This window comes from Macaca fascicularis, chromosome 2 (assembly GCF_037993035.2).
Source record: "Macaca fascicularis isolate 582-1 chromosome 2, T2T-MFA8v1.1".
Lineage (NCBI taxonomy): Eukaryota > Metazoa > Chordata > Mammalia > Primates > Cercopithecidae > Macaca > Macaca fascicularis.
The window spans coordinates 162,008,993-162,028,289 of record NC_088376.1 but is presented as its reverse complement, the minus strand read 5'-3'; the positions used below and the strand labels follow the sequence as shown (position 1 = coordinate 162,028,289).

Below are 19,297 nucleotides of genomic sequence, written 5' to 3'. Positions count from 1 at the left end.
ACTGGCCATCAGAGAAATGCAAATCAAAACCACAATGAGATACCATCTCACACCAGTTAGAATGGCGATCATTAAAAAGTCAGGAAACAACAGGTGCTGGAGAGGATGTGGAGACATAGGAACACTTTTACACTGTTGGTGGGATTGTAAACTAGTTCAAGCATTATGGAAAATAGTATGGCGATTCCTCAAGGATCTAGAACTAGATGTACCATATGACCCAGCCATCCCATTACTGGGTATATACCCAAAGGATTATAAATTATGCTGCTATAAAGACACATGCACACGTATGTTTATTGCAGCACTATTCACAATAGCAAAGACTTGGAATCAACCCAAATGTCCATCAGTGACAGATTGGATTAAGAAAATGTGGCACATATACACCATGGAATACTATGCAGCCATCAAAAAGGATGAGTTTGTGTCCTTTGTAGGGACATGGATGCAGCTGGAAACCATCATTCTTAGCAAACTATCACAAGAACAGAAAACCAAACACTGCATGTTCTCACTCATAGGTGGGAACTGAACAATGAGATCACTTGGACTCAGGAAGGGGAACATCACACACAGGGGCCTATCATGGGGAGGGGGGAGCGGGGAGGGATTGCATTGGGAGTTATACCTGATGTAAATGACGAGTTGATGGGTGCAGCACACCAACATGGCACAAGTATACATATGTAACAAACCTGCACGTTATGCACATGTACCCTAGAACTTAAAGTATAATAATAATAAATAAATTTAAAAAAAAAAGTTTAGTTTTCTTATCAATAATACCTATCTCACTATGATATTCATGAGAATTAAATGAAATAATGGATACAGCCTGTAATGTCTTCAGTTTGATGAAGACACATAGTGGGTTTCTTAATAGATATGTTACTATTATTGTTGTCATCATTATTTCATATTGTTAAAATTTTTCAAGTGTTCTAATTTTTTTGCTAGTCAATAATACAACTATGTGTAAATTAATTCTTCATAATTGTAATGTGAAATAATCATATTATTGATCATAATTACTGTCATCCCACCTACTTGTGTACATTAGTACATTGCTTCTATTTTTTGTGATTACTACTTTATTACCTCTGGAGCTTAGCACACAAGGAGATTAAAAAACAGAGGGGCAGTGAAGTTAAGAATACTAAAATTTATTGCCACAGCAAAATGGGCCACAGTTAGGAAGTAGAATTATATAGCTATATCCCTGCTCCACCTATTATACAGCAGAAACTATACAGTTAAAAGTCAGGATGACTGTCATAGAAACAGGAACCTTAGGAAGAGCTCTACCATATGACCTGCAGCCATAGGGTCTCTTACTGGACTGCATAGGTAGCACATGTAAGGGATGTGTTTTCTTCTTAGTTTTGTCAGACCAGCCAATTGCAGACTTGGTTTACATTTCCAGGGATAAACAGCTATGTATATGGGAATCATTTATCCCCAGTCACCAATTTACTTACTGACACTCCAACTGAGATGGCCTCTAGGATTAATAATTGTATCCTCTTCAAGATAGGAATATTGATGTATTTATTATTATTATTATTATACTTTAAGTTCTAGGGTACATGTGCATAACATGCAGGTTTGTTACATATGTATACTTGTGCCATGTTGGTGTGCTGCACCCATCACTCCTCAGCACCCATCAACTCGTCATTTATATCAGGTATAACTCCCAATGCAATCCCTCCCCTCCCTCAGCCCTCCCCGTGATAGGCCCTGGTGTGTGATGTTCCCCTTCCCGAGTCCAAGTGATCTCATTGTTCGGTTCCCACCTATGAGTGAGAACATGCGGTGTTTGGTTTTCTGTTCTTGCGATAATTTGCTGAGAATGATGGTGTCCAGCTGCATCCATGTCCCTACAAAGGACACAAACTCATCCTTTTTGATGGCTGCATAGTATTCCATGGTGTATATGTGCCACATTTTCTTAATCCAGTCTGTCACTGATGGACATTTGGGTTGATTCCAAGTCTTTACTATTGTGAATAGTGCCACAATAAACATACGTGTGCATGTGTCTTTTATAGCAGCATGATTTATAATCCTTTGGGTATATACCCAGTAATGGGATGGCTGGGTCATATGGTACTTCTAGTTCTAGATCCTTGAGGAATCGCCATACTGTTTTCCATAATGGTTGAACTAGTTTACAATCCCACCAACAGTGTAAAAGTGTTCCTATGTCTCCACATCCTCTCCAGCACCTGTTGTTTCCTGACTTTTTAATGATCGCCATTCTAACTGGTGTGAGATGGTATCTCATTGTGGTTTTGATTTGCATTTCTCTGATGGCCAGGGATGATGAGCATTTTTTCATGTGTCTGTTGGCTGTATGAATGTCTTCTTTTGAGAAATGTCTGTTCATATCCTTTGCCCACTTTTTGATGGGGTTGTTTGTTTTTTTCTTGTAAATTTGTTTGAGTTCTTTGTAGGTTCTGGATATTACCCCTTGTCAGATGAGTAGATTGCAAAAATTTTCTGCCATTCTGTAGGTTGCCTGTTCACTCTGATGGTAGTTTCTTTTGCTGTGCAGAAGCTCTTTAGTTTAATGAGATCCCATTTGTCAATTTTGGCTTTTGTTGCCATTGCTTTTGGTGTTTTAGACATGAAGTCCTTGCCCATGCCTATGTCCTGAATGGTATTACCTAGGTTTTCTTCTAGGGATTTTATGGTTTTAGGTCTAACATTTAAGTCTCTAATCCATCTTGAATTAATTTTCGTATAAGGAGTAAAGAAAGGATCCAGTTTCAGCTTTCTACTTATGGCTAACCAATTTTCCCAGCACCATTTATGAAATAGGGAATCCTTTCCCCATTTCTTGTTTTTGTCAGGTTTATCAAAGATCAGATGGCTGTAGATGTGTGGAATTATTTCTGAGGACTCTGTTCTGTTCCATTGGTCTATATCTCTGTTTTGGTACCAGTACCATGCTGTTTTGGTTACTGTAGCCTTGTAGTATAGTTTGAAGTCAGGTAGCGTGATGTCTCCAGCTTTCTTCTGTTGACTTAGGATTGTCTTGGAGATGCGGGCTCTTTTTTGGTTCCATATGAACTTTAAAGCAGTTTTTTCCAATTCTGTGAAGAAACTCATTGGTAGCCTGATGGGGATGGCATTGAATCTCAAATTACCTTGGACAGTATGACCATTTTCACGATATTGATTCTTCCTATCCATGAGCATGGTATGTTCTTCCATTTGTTTGTGTCCTCTTTGATTTCACTGAGCAGTGGTTTGTAGTTCTCCTTGAAGAGGTCCTTTGCATCCCTTGTAAGTTAGATTCCTAGGTATTTTATTCTCTTTGAAGCAATTGTGAATGGAAGTTCATTCCTGATTTGGCTCTCTGTTTGTCTGTTACTGGTGTATAAGAATGCTTGTGATTTTTGCACATTAATTTTGTATCCTGAGACTTTGCTGAAGTTGCTTATCAGCTTAAGGAGATTTTGGGCTGAGACAGTGGGGTTTTCTAAATATACAATCATGTCATCTGCAAACAGGGACAGTTTGACTTCTTCTTTTCCTAACTGAATACCCTTGATTTCTTTCTTTTGCCTGATTGCCCTAGCCAGAACTTCCAACACTATGTTGAATAGGAGTGCTGAGAGAGGGCATCCCTGTCTTGTGCCAGTTTTCAAAGGGAATTTTTCCAGTTTTTGCCCATTCAGTATGATATTGGCTGTGGGTTTATCATAAATAGCTCTTATTATTTTGAGATATGTTCCATCAATACCAAATTTATTGAGCGTTTTTAGCATGAAGGGCTGTTGAATTTTGTCAAAGGCCTTTTCTGCATCTTTTGAGATAATCATGTGGTTCTTGTCTTTGGTTCTGTTTATATGCTGGATTATGTTTATTGATTTGCGAATGTTGAACCAGCCTTGCATCCCAGGGATGAAGCCCACTTGATCATGGTGGATAAGCTTTTTGATTTGCTGCTGGATCCGGTTTGCCAGTATTTTATTGAGGATTTTTGCATCGATGTTCATCAGGGATATTGGTCTAAAATTCTCTTTTTTTGTTTTGTCTCTGCCAGACTTTGGTATCAGGATGATGTTTGCCTCATAAAATGAGTTGGGGAGGATTCCCTCTTTTTCTATTGATTGGAATAGTTTCAGAAGGAATGGTACCAGCTCCTCCTTGTACCTCTGGTAGAATTCAGCTGTGAATCCATCTGGTCCTGGACTTTTTTTGGTGGGTAGGCTATTAATTACTGCCTCAATTTCAGAGCCTGCTATTGGTCTATTCAGGGATTCAGCTTCTTCCTGGTTTAGTCTTGGAAGAGTGTAAGTGTCCAGGAAATTATCCATTTCTTCAAGATTTTCTAGTTTATTTGCATAGAGGTGTTTATAGTATTCTCTGATGGTAGTTTGTATTTCTGTGGGGTCGGTGGTGATATCCCCTTTATCATTTTTTATTGTGTCTATTTGATTCTTCTCTCTTTTCTTCTTTATTAGTCTTGCTAGTGGTCTGTCAATTTTGTTGATCTTTTCAAAAAACCAACTCCTGGATTCATTGATTTTTTGGAGAGTTTTTTGTGTCTCTATCTCCCTCAGTTCTGCTCTGATCTTAGTTATTTCTAGCCTTCTGCTAGCTTTCGAATGTGTTTGCTCTTGCTTCTCTAGTTCTTTTAATTGTGATGTTAGAGTGTCAATTTTAGATCTTTCCTGCTTTCTCTTGTGGGCATTTAGTGCTATAAATTTCCCTCTACACACTGCTTTAAATGTGTCCCAGTGATTCTGGTATGTTGTATCTTTGTTCTCAATGGTTTCAAAGAACATCTTTATTTCTGCCTTCATTTCATTAAGTACCCATTAGTCATTCAGGAGCAGGTTATTGAGTTTCCGTGTAGTTGAGCGGTTTTGATTGAGTTTCTTAGTCCTGAGTTCTAGTTTGATTGCACTGTGGTCTGAGAGACAGTTTGTTATAATTTCTGTTCTTGTACATTTGCTGAGGAGTGCTTTACTTCCAATTATGTGGTCAATTTTGGAATAAGTACGATGTGGTGCTGAGAAGAATGTATATTCTGTTGATTTGGGGTGGAGAGTTCTATAGATGTCTATTAGGTCTGCTTGCTGCAGAGATGAGTTCAATTCCTGGATATCCTTGTTAACTTTCTGTCTCATTGATCTTTCTAATGTTGACAGTGGGGTGTTGAAGTCTCCCATTATTATTGTATGGGAGTCTGAGTCTCTTTGTAAGTCTCTAAGGACTTGCTTCATGAGTCTGGGTGCTCCTGTATTGGGTGCATATATATTTAGGACAATTAGCTCTTCCTGTTGAATTGATCCCTTTACCATTATGTAATGGCCTTCTTTGTCTCTTTTGATCTTTGATGGTTTAAAGTCTGTTTTATCAGAGACTAGTATTGCAACCCCCGTTTTTTTTTTGTTCTCCATTTGCTTGGTAGATCTTCCTCCATCCCTTTATTTTGAGCCTGTGTATGTCTCTGCGTGTGAGATGGGTCTCCTGAATACAGCAGACTGATGGGTCTTGACTCTTTATCCAGGTTGCCAGTCTGTGTCTTTTAATTGGAGCATTTAGTCCATTTACATTGAAGGTTAAGATTGTTATGTGTTAACTTGATCCTGCCATTATGATATTAACTGGTTATTTTGCTCGTTAGTTGATGCAGTTTCTTCCTAGCCTCGATGGTCTTTACATTTTGGCATGTTTTTGCAATGGCTGGTACCAGTTGTTCCTTTCCATGTTTAGTGCTTCCTTCAGGATCTCTTGTAAGGCAGGCCTGGTGGTGATAAAATCTCTAAGCATTTGCTTATCTGTAAAGGATTTTATTTCTCCTTCACTTATGAAACTTAGTTTGGCTGGATATGAAATTCTGGGTTTAAAATTCTTTTCTTTAAGAATGTTGAATATTGGCCCCCACTCTCTTCTGGCTTGGAGAGTTTCTGCCAAGAGATCTGCTGTTAGTCTGATGGGCTTCCCTTTGTGGGTAACCCGACCTTTCTCTCTGGCTGCCCTTAAGATTTTTTCCTTCATTTCAACTTTGGTGAATCTGGCAATAATGTGTCTTGGAGTTGCTCTTGTCGAGGAGTATCTTTGTGGCGTTCTCTGTATTTCCTGAATTTGAATGTTGGCCTGCCCTACTAGGTTGGGGAAGTTCTCCTGGATGATATCCTGAAGAGTGTTTTCCAACTTGGTTCCATTTTCCCCCTCACTTTCAGGCACCCCAATCAGACGTAGATTTGGTCTTTTTCATAATCCCATACTTCTTGCAGGTTTTGTTCTTTTCTTTTTCTTCTTTTTTTTTTTAGATTTCTCTTCTCGCTTCATTTCATTCATTTGATCTTCAATCGCTGATACTCTTTCTTCCAGTTGATTGAGTCGGTTACTGAAGCTTGTGCATTTGTCACGTATTTCTCGTGTCATTGTTTTCATCTCTGTCTATTCGTTTATGGCCTTCTCTGCATTAATTATTCTGGTTATCAATTCTTCCACTCTTTTTTCAGGATTTTTAGTTTCTTTGCACTGGGTACGTAATTCCTCCTTTAGCTCTGAGAAGTTTGATGGACTGAAGCCTTCTTCTCTCATCTCGTCAAAGTCATTCTCCATCCAGCTTTGATCTGTTGCTGGCGATGAGCTGCGTTCCTTTGGAGGGGGAGGTGTGCTCTTATTTTTTGAATTTCCAGATTTTCTGCCCTGCTTTTTCCCCATCTTTGTGTTTTTATCTGCCTCTGGTCTTTGATGATGGTGATGTACTGATGGGGTTTTGGTGTGGGTGTCCTTCCTGTTTGTTAGTTTTCCTTCTAACAGTCAGGACCCTCAGCTGTAGGTCTGTTGGAGATTGCCTGAGGTCCACTCCAGACTCTGCTTGTCTGGGTGTCAGCAGCAGAGGCTGCAGAAGATAGAATACTGCTGAACAGCGAGTGTACCTGTCTGATTCTTGCTTTGGAAGCTTCCTCTCAGGGGTGTACTCCACCGTGTGAGGTGTGGGGTGTCGGTCTGCCCCTAGTGGAGGATGTCTCCCAATTAGGCTACTCAGGGGTCAGGGACCCACTTGAGCAGGCAGTCTGTCCGTTTTCAGATCTCAACCTCCGTGTTGGGAGATCCACTGCTCTCTTCAAAGCTGTCAGACAGAGTCATTTGTGTCTGCAGAGGTTTCTGCTGCTTTTTGTTGTTGTTGTTGTTGTTGTTGTTGTTGTTTAGCTGTGGCCTGTCCCCAGTGGTGGAGTCTACAGAGACTGGCAGGCGTCCTTGAGCTGCTGTGAGCTCCACCCAGTTCGATCTTCCCAGGGCTTTGTTTGCCTACTTAAGCTTCAGCAATGGCGGGTGCCCCTCCCCCAGCCTCGCTGCTGCCTTGCCGGTAGATCGCAGACTGCTGTGCTAGCAATGAGGAAGGCTCCGTGGGCGTGGGACCCTCCCGGCCAAGTGTGGGACATAATCTCCTGGTGTGCCCGTTTGCTTAAAGTGCAGTATTGGGGTGGGAGTTACCTGATTTTCCAGGTGTTGTGTGTCTCAGTTCCCCTGGATAGGAAAAGGGATTCCCTTCCCCCTTGCATTTCCCAGGTGAGGCGATGCATCGCCCTGCCTCAGCTCTCACTGGTCGGGCTGCAGCAGCTGACCAGCACCGATTGCTTGCTACTCCCTAGTGAGATGAACCCAGTACCTCAGTTGAAAATGCAGAAATCACCTGTCTTCTGTGTTGCTCGTGCTGGGAGCTGGAGACTGGAGCTGTTCCTATTCGGCCATCATAAGGAATATTGATGTATATACTGACTACCATTACAATTATTAGGTTCTCTTAAGCTAAAGAAAATTATTTTCTCTGATGGTGATTGATGATGAGCATTTTTTCATGTGTCTGTTGGCTGTATGAATGTCTTCTTTTGAGAAGTGTCCATATCCTTTGCCCACTTTTTGATGGGGTTGTTTGTTTTTTTCTTGTAAATTTGATTGAGTTCTTTATAGGTTCTGGATATTAGCCCTTTGTCTGATGAGTAGATTGCAAAAATTTTCTCCCATTCTGTAGGTTGCCTGTTAATTCTGATGGTAGTTTCTTTTGCTGTGCAGAAGCTCTTTGGTTTAATTAGATCCCATTTGTCAATTTTGGCTTTTGTTGCCATTGCTTTTGGTGTTTTAGACATGAAGTCCTTGCCCATGCCTATGTCCTGAATGGTATTACCTAGGTTTTCTTCTAGGGATTTTATGGTTTTAGGTCTAACATTTAAGTCTCTAATCAATCCATCTTGAATTAATTTTCGTGTAAGGAGTAAGGAAAGGATCCAGTTTCAGCTTTCTACTTATGGCTAACCAATTTTCCCAGCACCATTTATTAAATAGGGAATCCTTTCCCCATTTCTTGTTTTTGTCAGCTTTGTCAAAGATCAGATGGCTGTAGATGTGTGGTATTATTTCTGAGGACTCTGTTCTGTTCCATTGGTCTATATCTCTATTTTGGTACCAGTACCATGCTGTTTTGGTTACTGTAGCCTTGTAGTATAGTTTGAAGTCAGGTAGCGTGATGCCTCCAGCTTTGTTCTTTTGGCTTAGGATGGTCTTGGCAATGTGGGGTCTTTTTTGGTTCCATATGAACTTTAAAGCAGTTTTTTCCAATTCTGTGAAGAAACTCATTGGTAGCTTAATGGGGATGACATTGAATGTATAAATTACCTTGGGCAGTATGGCCATTTTCACGATATTGATTCTTCCTATCCATGAGCATGGCATGTTCTTTTATTTGTTTGTGTCCTCTTTTATTTCACTGAGCAGTGGTTTGTAGTTCTCCTTGAAGAGGTCCTTTACATCCCTTGTAAGTTGGATTCCTAGGTATTTTATTCTCTTTGAAGCAATTGTGAATGGAAGTTCATTAGTGATTTGGCTCTCTGTTTGTGTGTTACTGGTGTATAAGAATGCTTGTGATTTTTGCACATTGATTTTGTATCCTGAGACTTTGCTGAAGTTTCTTATCAGCTTAAGGAGATTTGGGGCTAAGGTGATGGGATTTTCTAAATATACAATTATGTCATCTGGAAACAGGGACAATTTGACTTCTTCTTTTCCTAACTGAATATCTTTTATTTCTTTCTCTTCCCTGATTGCCCTAACAAGAACTTCCAACATTATGTTGAATAGGAGTGGTGAGAGAGGGCATCCCTGTCTTGTGCCAGTTTTCAAAGGGAATGCTTCAGGAAACAACAGGTGCTGGAGAGGCTGTGGAGAAATAGGAACACTTTTACACTGTTGGTGGGAGTGTAAACTAGTTCAACCATTGTGGAAAACAGTGTGGCAATTCCTCAAGGATCTAGAACCAGAAATACCATTTGACCCAGCCATCCCATTACTGGGGATATACCCAAAGGATTATAAGTCATGCTGCTATAAAGACACATGCACACGTATGTTTATTGTGGCACTATTCACAATAGCAAAGACTTGGAATCAACCCAAATGTCCATCAGTGACAGACTGGATTAAGAAAATGTGGCACCTATACACCATGGAATACTATACAGACATAAAAAAGGATGAGTTCATGTCCTTTGTAGGGACATGAATGCAGCTGGAAACCATCATTCTCAGCAAACTATCACAAGAACATAAAACCAAATACCACATGTTCTCACTCATAGATGGGAATTGAACAATGAGATCACTTGGACACAGGAAGGGAAACATCACACACCAGGGCCTATTGTGGGGACGAGGGAGGAGGGAGGGGGATAGCATTAGGAGATATACCTAATGTAAATGACGAGTTAATGGATGCAGCACACCAACATGGCACATGTATACATATGTAACAAACCTGTACGTTGTGCACAGGTAACCTAGAACTTAAAGTATAATTTTAAAAAAAATTATTTTCTGCTAGTCTTTTAATCTGTTCCTATTATGGCAGGAACTTTATGTATAATTAAGTTCTCCAAGCCTCAATATACCCATCTGTTAAATGGAGATAATAATAGTAGTTATCTCATTTGGATGTGATAAGGATTAAATAAAATAATGCATGTAAAATTCTGCATACGATGCCTAGAATATAATAAATACTCAATATATGTTAGCATTTAATATTTATTATATTATGTTACATAACTTGTTTAATCTTGTTGCCTTCATTGGAGCAAACTTTTAATGCTGTTTTCTTTATGTATTTTACAGATTATACTTACAGTAGAATTAACTATTTTCCTTTTGGCATACAGTTTCATGTTTCTAAACACATGTATAGATTTCTAAAACTATCACCACAATAAGAATAAAGAATATTTCCATCATTTCCCACAACTCTCCCATTCTGTTCCTTTATAGTCACTCCTCTCCCCAACTCCTAACCCTTGGCAACCACTGATCTGTTCTGCATCACTATAGTTTTGCATTTTGGAGACTGTTATATATATGCGGTTATATATTACGTAACTTTTTAAGCCTAGCTTCTTTCACTCAGCAGAATGCCTTTGAGATTCATACACATTATGTATCCATAATTTGTTATTTTTTATTAATGCTTTCTTTAAGTATGAGGACATTTCAAGTATATGGTCATATATTTCTTTTATAAGAGTCCATCTGATAGGTATCCCTTAATAGAATCTTTGTATTAAATAACACCTGACACAGTTTAGTGTGCTACAACATGTAGTGTGGTACAACATTATCAAACAACTGTGTTCCTTTAATTACTAATGCTATTCATGGAATAAAAGGGACCTGAAATCTAATAAATGTGAGAAATTCTGAATTCTATAAAAGTAAATTGGATTGCTTGCCATATGATTTCTCATAATTTTTAACATATGCTATGAAATGCAAAATTCCTAAAAGAAGATATGGTTTTGCAAGTGCTTATCAAATTATCAAATTTAATTTTTTTCTGCTGAACAACTACCACGTTGTATTCCACAGTTTGAGAAACATTAAATGAAAAATGAAAAATGTGGGCTTTTGAGTCTGGGTTTGAATCTTTGTCCTGGTACTCACTAGCTTCTTGATCCTGGACAAGTTTAATCTGCATTAATCCCAGATTCTTCATGTATAAAATGGGACTAATAGTACTTTGTTTGTCAAGGTTGTTGTGAGGATTACACAAAATTTACTTTATATGTACACATAGCACAATATATGCCACATGGTAAGCACTCAGTAAATGGTAGCTATTTATTACTAGAGGCAATATATAAGAGTGTTTAGAATCACAGGCTTTGAAGTCTGGTAGATCTCAATTTTCTTTTGGTTGTTTCTTCTTAGCTGTTATTTAACCTCATTAATAAAGTGAGGACATTGCTTATGAGGATTTAATATGATAATTAAATATTTAGTACAGTTAACCATGAGTGGTTCCCTGAGCACTTTCTTGAGGAAGTAACTTTTTATGTAATCACTTAGTAGTTTATAGAGAAATGCATAAATATTAACAACTAAATTCAGACCCAGAGTATTCTGATGCAGAGTCATAATTAGAGCAGAAGAAATTTTACTTCCTTTCAATATTGGAGAGGACATATTTCCAATGTATATACAAAAAAGCAGGGGAAGTAAATTGCTACTTATCCTATGTTTGGATTAGTATTAGGGAATGAGAGTAAATTCACCTACTTATACACAGGAAAAAAATAGATACTTATGGCCTTTATTAACATTAATAGTAGATAATTAAGCTTAATATTTATGAAAAGATACTACATTCTCTTAAGTCATGGCCTTTTTATTTGCAAAACAAAGCAACAAACAAAGGTAACCCTCCCCCCACTATTTCATAAATAACTGTATTAGAAATGCTTTTTAAATCTGGATAAATCTTATTAATAATATAAATATACATTTTATAGAAATAACAAATGTGCTTTTTAATGGCACCATTAGTAGTTGGGTGATTTACCATATCAAATCACTGGTGCAAGACTAGTACTCAAATCAACTGAAGTAAAATAAGTTAGAGTATTTTTGTTTATTTTGCTTATAACTCAAATATTTATGTGAGAATATTAAGATAGAATTATAAACAGAAAATAGTACATGCATTTTATATGTAGGTTTGTTTAGAAACTTTCTTAAAAAGCCCCCCTTTTTGGTTATATAGCCAGCATAAGATTAGTAAATGTCCCACTGATAATGTTTGGTGCCTCAAACAGTACAAAATAGAAGAGAAAAAGAAATCTCATAGAGCGATTTCTAGAAACAAGTAGATCCTTCAGCTTAGCAAATGGGATGTAAGTGAATTATGTAGATGAGCATTATGTTCTCAAATAATTCGATACAATAAAAGCCTCTAGTTCTTTAAAAAAATTAGAAAAGAATATTTTCAGCCGGGCGCGGTGGCTCAAGCCTGTAATCCCAGCACTTTGGGAGGCCGAGACGGGCGGATCACGAGGTCAGGAGATCGAGACCATCCTGGCTAACACGGTGAAACCCCATCTCTACTAAAAAATACAAAAAACTAGCCGGGCGAGGAGGCGGGCGCCTGTAGTCCCAGCTACTCGGTAGACTGAGGCAGGAGAATGGCGTGAACCCGGGAGGCGGAGCTTGCAGTGAGCTGAGATCCGGCCACTGCACTCCAGCCTGGGTGACAGAGCGAGACTCCGTCTCAAAAAAAAAAAAAAAAAGAAAAGAATATTTTCAATTTGGTATTTACTTCTGACTTCTTGAAAATACTTCCTGCTAACACACTTTTTCTTTTGTACACCTACACTAGAGATATGTAAGTATTGATTTGAGAAATGAAAAATGAAAAACCGTGAAAAGATTTCATAATTTTCAGATAGCTATAATGTTTTAGAGGCATCTTAACCCCACTCTGCTATCTAATTGTGTCTTATAAAGCAACAGACCCAAAACCTTGTGTAAGTTAGTTGAGCAAGATATATAGAGGATATATAGATATATAGACTGCCCACAAGTAAAATAGAAAAGGCAATTTATCTTTGATTAGCTATTCTTCTCTTACATATTACCTTTCTCCATCTTTTTATCTTTACTCTTTTTTCACAGAAACTCCATTATCTAGAATTCTTATTTTACCCTCTGCCATTCTGAGCTTTCCACTGTCACATTTCATTTTATATTAAAATTTGTCTCTTTTCTCTTGTAGAAATTTTAGGCCCCACAGGCCAGCTAGTTAATCTGATATTCTAACATAGACTAATACTCCAATGATAGTGATTTAGAGTTTGAGAACCAACTAATGTATGTGAAGATGTCCTTTTGAGAGTCAGTGAGCACATCTACCTCTCTCCAAGCTCACTGCCTTTCCCCAAACCTACCCCAACATCTTTAGACTGATCCATTAGTAAATTTAATAGTGAGAATGTACATCTAGAAAATGGGAAATGGTAGAATAGTAGGTTATTGAATGAGAAATTTTGAGCCAGGCAAGTTTTTTGCTGTCATATTATATGGTATACAACAAAACCTGTTCTTTATAGGTTCAGTCCTGTGACTTTGTGTCATTTTAAATGACTTCTGAGTCTCATTAATGTTTTTTTCCTATGTAGCGAACCATTCATAATATTCTCTGGTGGGCTGTCCTATGACAAAGCTTGTAGAAGACCAAGTTTAACCATCATGCATGGAAAAGCAATTACAGTACTTGAAATGGATCATCCTATTGTTGAATTTCTAACTTTATGTGAAACGCCCTATCCAAATGGTAAGTAACTAAAATGAAACTATTAATGTTGAAAATCATTTTTGAAATGACAAGTTTCTAACAAAATTAAGGTTAAATATTTTCAGTTTTGGCAGTGGATGTCTACTGTGGTATAATGCTGTGAGCTACAGGTGCTGGAACAGGTTCTGCAATTGTACCTACTTGACAAACTGGAAATAACACAGATGTAGTACAGCAATCCTGGCATTTCAGGTTCTAATATCAGGTAAGTGCTTTAAACTTTGATTAGATGGTGGAAGCTGAGCTGGGAGGGTCTGATAAGGGTCCAGGGTGAAATCACTTGGGGAAGCTGAGGTCTCTTAATAGCCTCTCTCAGACCAGCTCCATCAATTCCATCCCAAAGCCAATCAAAGTTAAAGCACTTACCTGATATCAGTAATCTGTAACTGTGGTGGTGCTGCATCTGTTTCACATCTGGCTTTGCTTCAGATGCAACTGCAGCACCTCTGATTCCTCTAGGATTGCGGATGTGTGGATAATGACTTTTTAAAATTTTGAAAATAGTCAGAAGGGCCTTTGGGAGGAGAAATGCTTATATATTTTTATTATCCTGAATATAAAGACTTTTTGTAAACACAACAACTAGTTATGTTGTTATGCAATCTGTATAATGAAATCTAATGATGATGAAATATTTTAATAATGTGGCCAGGTGCGGTGGTTCATGCCTGTTATCCCAGCACTTTGAGAGGGCAAGGCAGGCAGATCGTTTGAGTTCAAGAGTTCGAGACCAGCCTGGGCAACATAATGAGATTCCATCTCAAATAAATAAATAAATAAATAAATAAATAAATAAATAAATCTAAAAAGTGAGAAAAGTGAAAACATAAAAAAGGAAATACACATCATGTTACAACAACATAGTATGTGTATATACATTACTATGTTTTTAAGAGGGAATATGCAGATATAAGGGAAAGAGCACTGGACTTGAGGACAAAATATGTGAGGTTATGATTTAGCTCTGCCACTTACTAGCTAGGTGACCTTGGGCAAGTCACTTTACATTTATGAGTTTTATTTATCATTTGTAGAAAGTGAATAGTAATATGGTCTCCACATGACTACTGGAAGGTTAAGTGAGCATACTTCCTAACTATAAACATATATATGTTGTGAGTTCCATTATTATGTGTATTAACTTACTTTATTTAGTCTCACATTTAAAAGATGGGATAAATTGATATTAAATAATAGTGTAGCACTTTATTTCCAAAGTTACTAGGGACAGACAATTTACTTATGTTTTTAATTGTCAAATAATTATTGAATCATTCTATGGCCCCAGTACTACAAGAACTTGTTGAGCATACAGATAAAGTATTAAACTAATCTCTGATGTCAAATTGCAAAAAATCTGGTCAGATGAGTGAGATTATTATGACTTGTTAAGTTTAAGTAATGAAAGACCTTAATTAAGTGCTGAGTTGTATGGTTCAGAGTATAAATAATGTATTAATTTTTAAGCTAAATAGTCATGGTTTCATGCATAGTAATAGCAGTGTTTGGAAAGAGAGAAAGGTAAGTCTGATTATGAGACAGTAGAGTTGTTTAGAGAACAGAAGAAGAGAGAAACTGTCTTGTAATATTTATGAATCATCAGAATATAAGTGTTCTTTGGAGTTACAAAAATGAATGATGAAAGAATGTATGAAGAAAGAAGAGGACCAACAGCTGAGCTTAGGAAAATGCGTCCTATGAAAAGCCTTGAGAAAGAAGATGTGTGAGCAATAGAAATTGAGAATGTGTGGTCTGTGTGTATATAAATGTCTGCACGTTGGTAGAGATGTTAGGACAATTTCTAATAATGTTCAATAAGGTATAAATGCAATGTAACCATTCCTATTCACTTTCAAGCCATATATAAAAACCTTTGTTTTTTAGGAAAGTGGTAATGAGGATGGACCTTTTCACTTGTCACAAGCTAGGAGATGTACTTTAACTCTCTTGACAGTGCCAGAAAGGTTTCTGACCATATACCCATCTCAAGCAGAACCTAGTCCAAACCAGGACCCCAGAAACCTTCCTAATCTAGCTCCTTCATTAGAGGATTATTCTCCAAGTAAATCGCATCCTTGAGTACATCCCCAGCTGTAGTGTCTGGGATTATCATTGGTGTTGGATTGTGCCCCAGGACTCTTGGGGCACAATTGGTAGCTCTTGGAGAGGAGGGTCAGTAGCGTTAATGAGGCCAACTTGAGAGATGAGAATTAGGGTAAAAGCCAGTTCTGAGGCCAGATCTCCTTGTGAGGATAACTCTAATATTATTTCCCCCTTTCTGGGAGAAGGAAATATGGACCTGGCAGATTTGTACAAAATCCTTTCCCAGGAGGTGTACAGGGGCCAATGGGACAAGCAGAAATGACTGCCAATGAGGAGTCCTAGTTGGAAGGGGATCGGTAAAGATTAGAAACTACCACAAATGTGTTGGCTACCCTGACCATCTGGATGAATTTAGAACTCTACGAAGGAACACTGAAAGCATGCCAGGGTTAAGGAGGACTAAAGAAAGGGCCTTGGGCCATTGCAGGCTAAATGGCACACCACAATTCTTTGCCAATTGGGCTTTTATTATTCCCTTGGTCTGTTTCACCAGTCCAGAGGACTAGAAGTTGTAAGCACAATTGAAATGTTGATAAATAGGCCAAATTATACAAATGTTTTAAATAATTTGCTCTGCAAAATGAGTTCCTCGTGCATTATGAACCCCTTAAGAGACTTCTCATGTTGGTATAAATTTTCCAACAGGTCCTTAACTACTGCCATGGCTGTGGCCTGTTGACAATAGAAGGCTTCAGTGCAATGCTAAAACATGCAAACTGTAACTAGTACATACCAATATCCTTGAGAGATGGGGAGCTGAAAAAAATATTGTTGCCATGCCTCAAAGGGACTTTTTGGTAATGTGAAGTGGTCCATGAAGGCGTGAAATGGTTTTCCAATATGGTATTGTGGACATATTTCACACAGATACTAAGGTTGTGAGCTATCCCAAGGCATGCTTGCCATCTGTGTAAGTAATTGGCCATTTTACCTTTGGCTAAAAGACATGTCTAGTAAGAGCATGCAGTTCTGCCTGTTGGACAAACCTGACATCAGGAAAGATAAGTAAAGTGGCAGAATTAAGCAAGTTATATTGGGTCATGGTAAGGGGAGGTGAGAACAGAAAAAGAATTGCATAGTTTGCTAGGCTTCTTGTGACGTGAATTGAGGAGTGCCCCATTAGAGTGTGGAACACAGACAGTGAGGGGGGCCCCGTTGCTATTTTCACTGTGGCTTTTACAAAAGAAGAGACAACATCAACTTCTTTGAGACAAGAAGACTATAGTATCCTATGGGTCCAGTTTGTGTCCAATTCTGATATTTTAATTCATCTAGTTAGTTAGATTTTAAAAGGAGAAATACCCTGAATGTCCCCAGAGCATCCCTAGTCTGGACTGGGGGAAGAGGACTAGGGGACTCCATCAGGATTTAGTTATAACCAAATATTAGAGGATCTTACGAGAATTCAGAATCTAGTCCAGTCCATAGCCAAATAACAAGGACTTGAGGGCAATGCACAATGTTAGAATCTAGTAACAGATAAACTTTTGCTTTACTTAGAAGCATAACTTTTCCTCTCCACATTGATCATATAAGAAATCTCAGATATTAGAACCTCTTGAAGCTAGATGGCCAGACCAAGTCAGGCGTTAGATTTTACTTATAGTCTTAAGGTTCTTGGGCCTACCAGAAAGTGACAGTTTTTACATACTCACTGTAAAGCTAGGAACTCCTGAAGACAGGCATTTTAGGCACATTCTTACATATAACATTTCAGTCTATACCTTGGTAATATAACCAATGTTCCCAATTGTTTCCTGTTTTCAAGAGAGATAAGATTTTTATTTAACTTACATAAATAAAAATAAGAATACTCATTTATAGCTTCTGAATTTTAAGGAATCAAGTAGGGAAAAAAAACCAAATGCTTCCACCTTTGTTCAACAGAGGATACTTTACCAAAATACTGCAAACTATAGATAGCTTATGTCAGAAAATTTCCTTGAATTTGGAAAATAAAACATTTAAGCAACAAAAACATTATCCTTATCAATTACTTAATTTCATTTAAATAATTTTGTTTGGTTGGCCAGGTGCAGTGGCTCACACCTGTAATCCCAGCACTTTGGCAGGCTGTGTGGTAGGATAGCTTGAGGTCAGGATTTCAAGACCAGCCTGCACAACATAGCAAGAGCTGTCTCTACTAAAAGGCAAAAAAATTATCTGGGTGTAGTCATACATGTCTGTAGTCTTAGCTACTCCAGAGGCTGAGGTAGGAGGATCAAGCTTGAGCCCAGGAGATGGAAACTGCAGCGAGCTATGATTGCATCACTGTACTCCAGCCTGGGGAACAGAGTAAGACTGTGTTTCAAAAAAATTTTTTTTCTTTATTTTGATTAGCAATTTTAGACTGTAGCTCATTGCAAGTACTTCTAGAGAAGAATTTAAAACAATTGCTGTGGATGACAAAAAGCCAGAAAAATCATAGCCAAAGATACGATGAGAATTTTCAATTGACAAGGCAATTTAGATATTTCGGTGGCACACAATCATTTAACATAATAATCATTATTATGACACATATCTTGGCATATCAGAATTTTAGGGATCCTATACAATTTCACACATTTTAATAACACACACAAATATAACTTAAGGGAAGTTAAACACCATTCCTTATTTGACAGAACTTCCTGTATTATTTACCAAATAAACCTAATCATTTAATATCTGTACAAGATGAGAGATAAACCCTTTGAGGCTCTTCAGGGGGGCCTATGTGGAAAATTGTAAAATTAATTTTAGGCCAAAAGGCTTAATTTAAGATTGGGCCCTGGAGAGACCTGCCAAAGTTGTCAAAAAGTTCAAAAACTACTTTCTTTAATAGAATGGTAGTTCACTGCTAAATAATAGTTACTTATTTAGTCAAAGTAAGAATAAAAATCAGAAGACTTCAAAAGCAATACAGAAAGTTACATGGATGTAAAAACCTTAACCCTTGTAAAGGCTCAGTTTTCTGAAGTAGTCAAAACCCAACAAGGACAGCATGAAGTACAGGACAGAATCTATGTTTCCTAGGCTCAAATATTCCTTGAGCAGGGAATATATGGTTCTTAGCAAGAGCATGAAGTTCTGGTTACATAAAATAATTCAGACATATAAAGAAAAGCCAATAGTACTCAATCAAGTTATAATGAATAAAACATTGCTTTTCTGGACCTTCAGGATAAAAGTAAAACCAGAGAAACTAGGTAGTTCTCAGGAAGAGGCGTGACAGAAATAGAAACATGTTCGTAAATCAGAGGATGGTTGTTAAACACATTTCAGAATTAAAGATCAAAACCTCTTGCAATCTTACTAAAAGCAATTAATATTTAAGAAATCTTTGTTGACTGGGTGCAGTGGCTCTCACGCCTGTAATTCCAGCACTTTGGGAGGCCGAGACAGGCGGATCACGAGGTCAGGAGATCAAGACCATCCTGGCTAACACGGTGAAACCCCGTCTCTACTAAAAAATACAAAAACTAGCCGGGCGGGTGGTGGGTGGCGGGTGCCTGTAGTCCCAGCTACTCGGGAGGCTGAGGCAGGAGAAAGGCGTAAACCCGG

At 38.0% G+C, this 19,297-nt stretch overlaps 1 protein-coding gene across 6 annotated transcripts in view; it reads left to right on the top strand.

Moving 5' to 3' along the window:
• Positions 1–19,297, top strand: part of STXBP5L (syntaxin binding protein 5L) — a 478,212-nt gene that overhangs the window by 279,998 nt on the left and 178,917 nt on the right. For all 6 annotated transcript variants that reach the window (XM_005548039.4, XM_005548040.4, XM_074033375.1 and 3 more), the window contains one exon: positions 13,473–13,627. In XM_005548039.4, the coding sequence (XP_005548096.1) occupies positions 13,473–13,627 (155 nt within the window). The remainder of the gene's footprint in view (positions 1–13,472; positions 13,628–19,297) is intronic.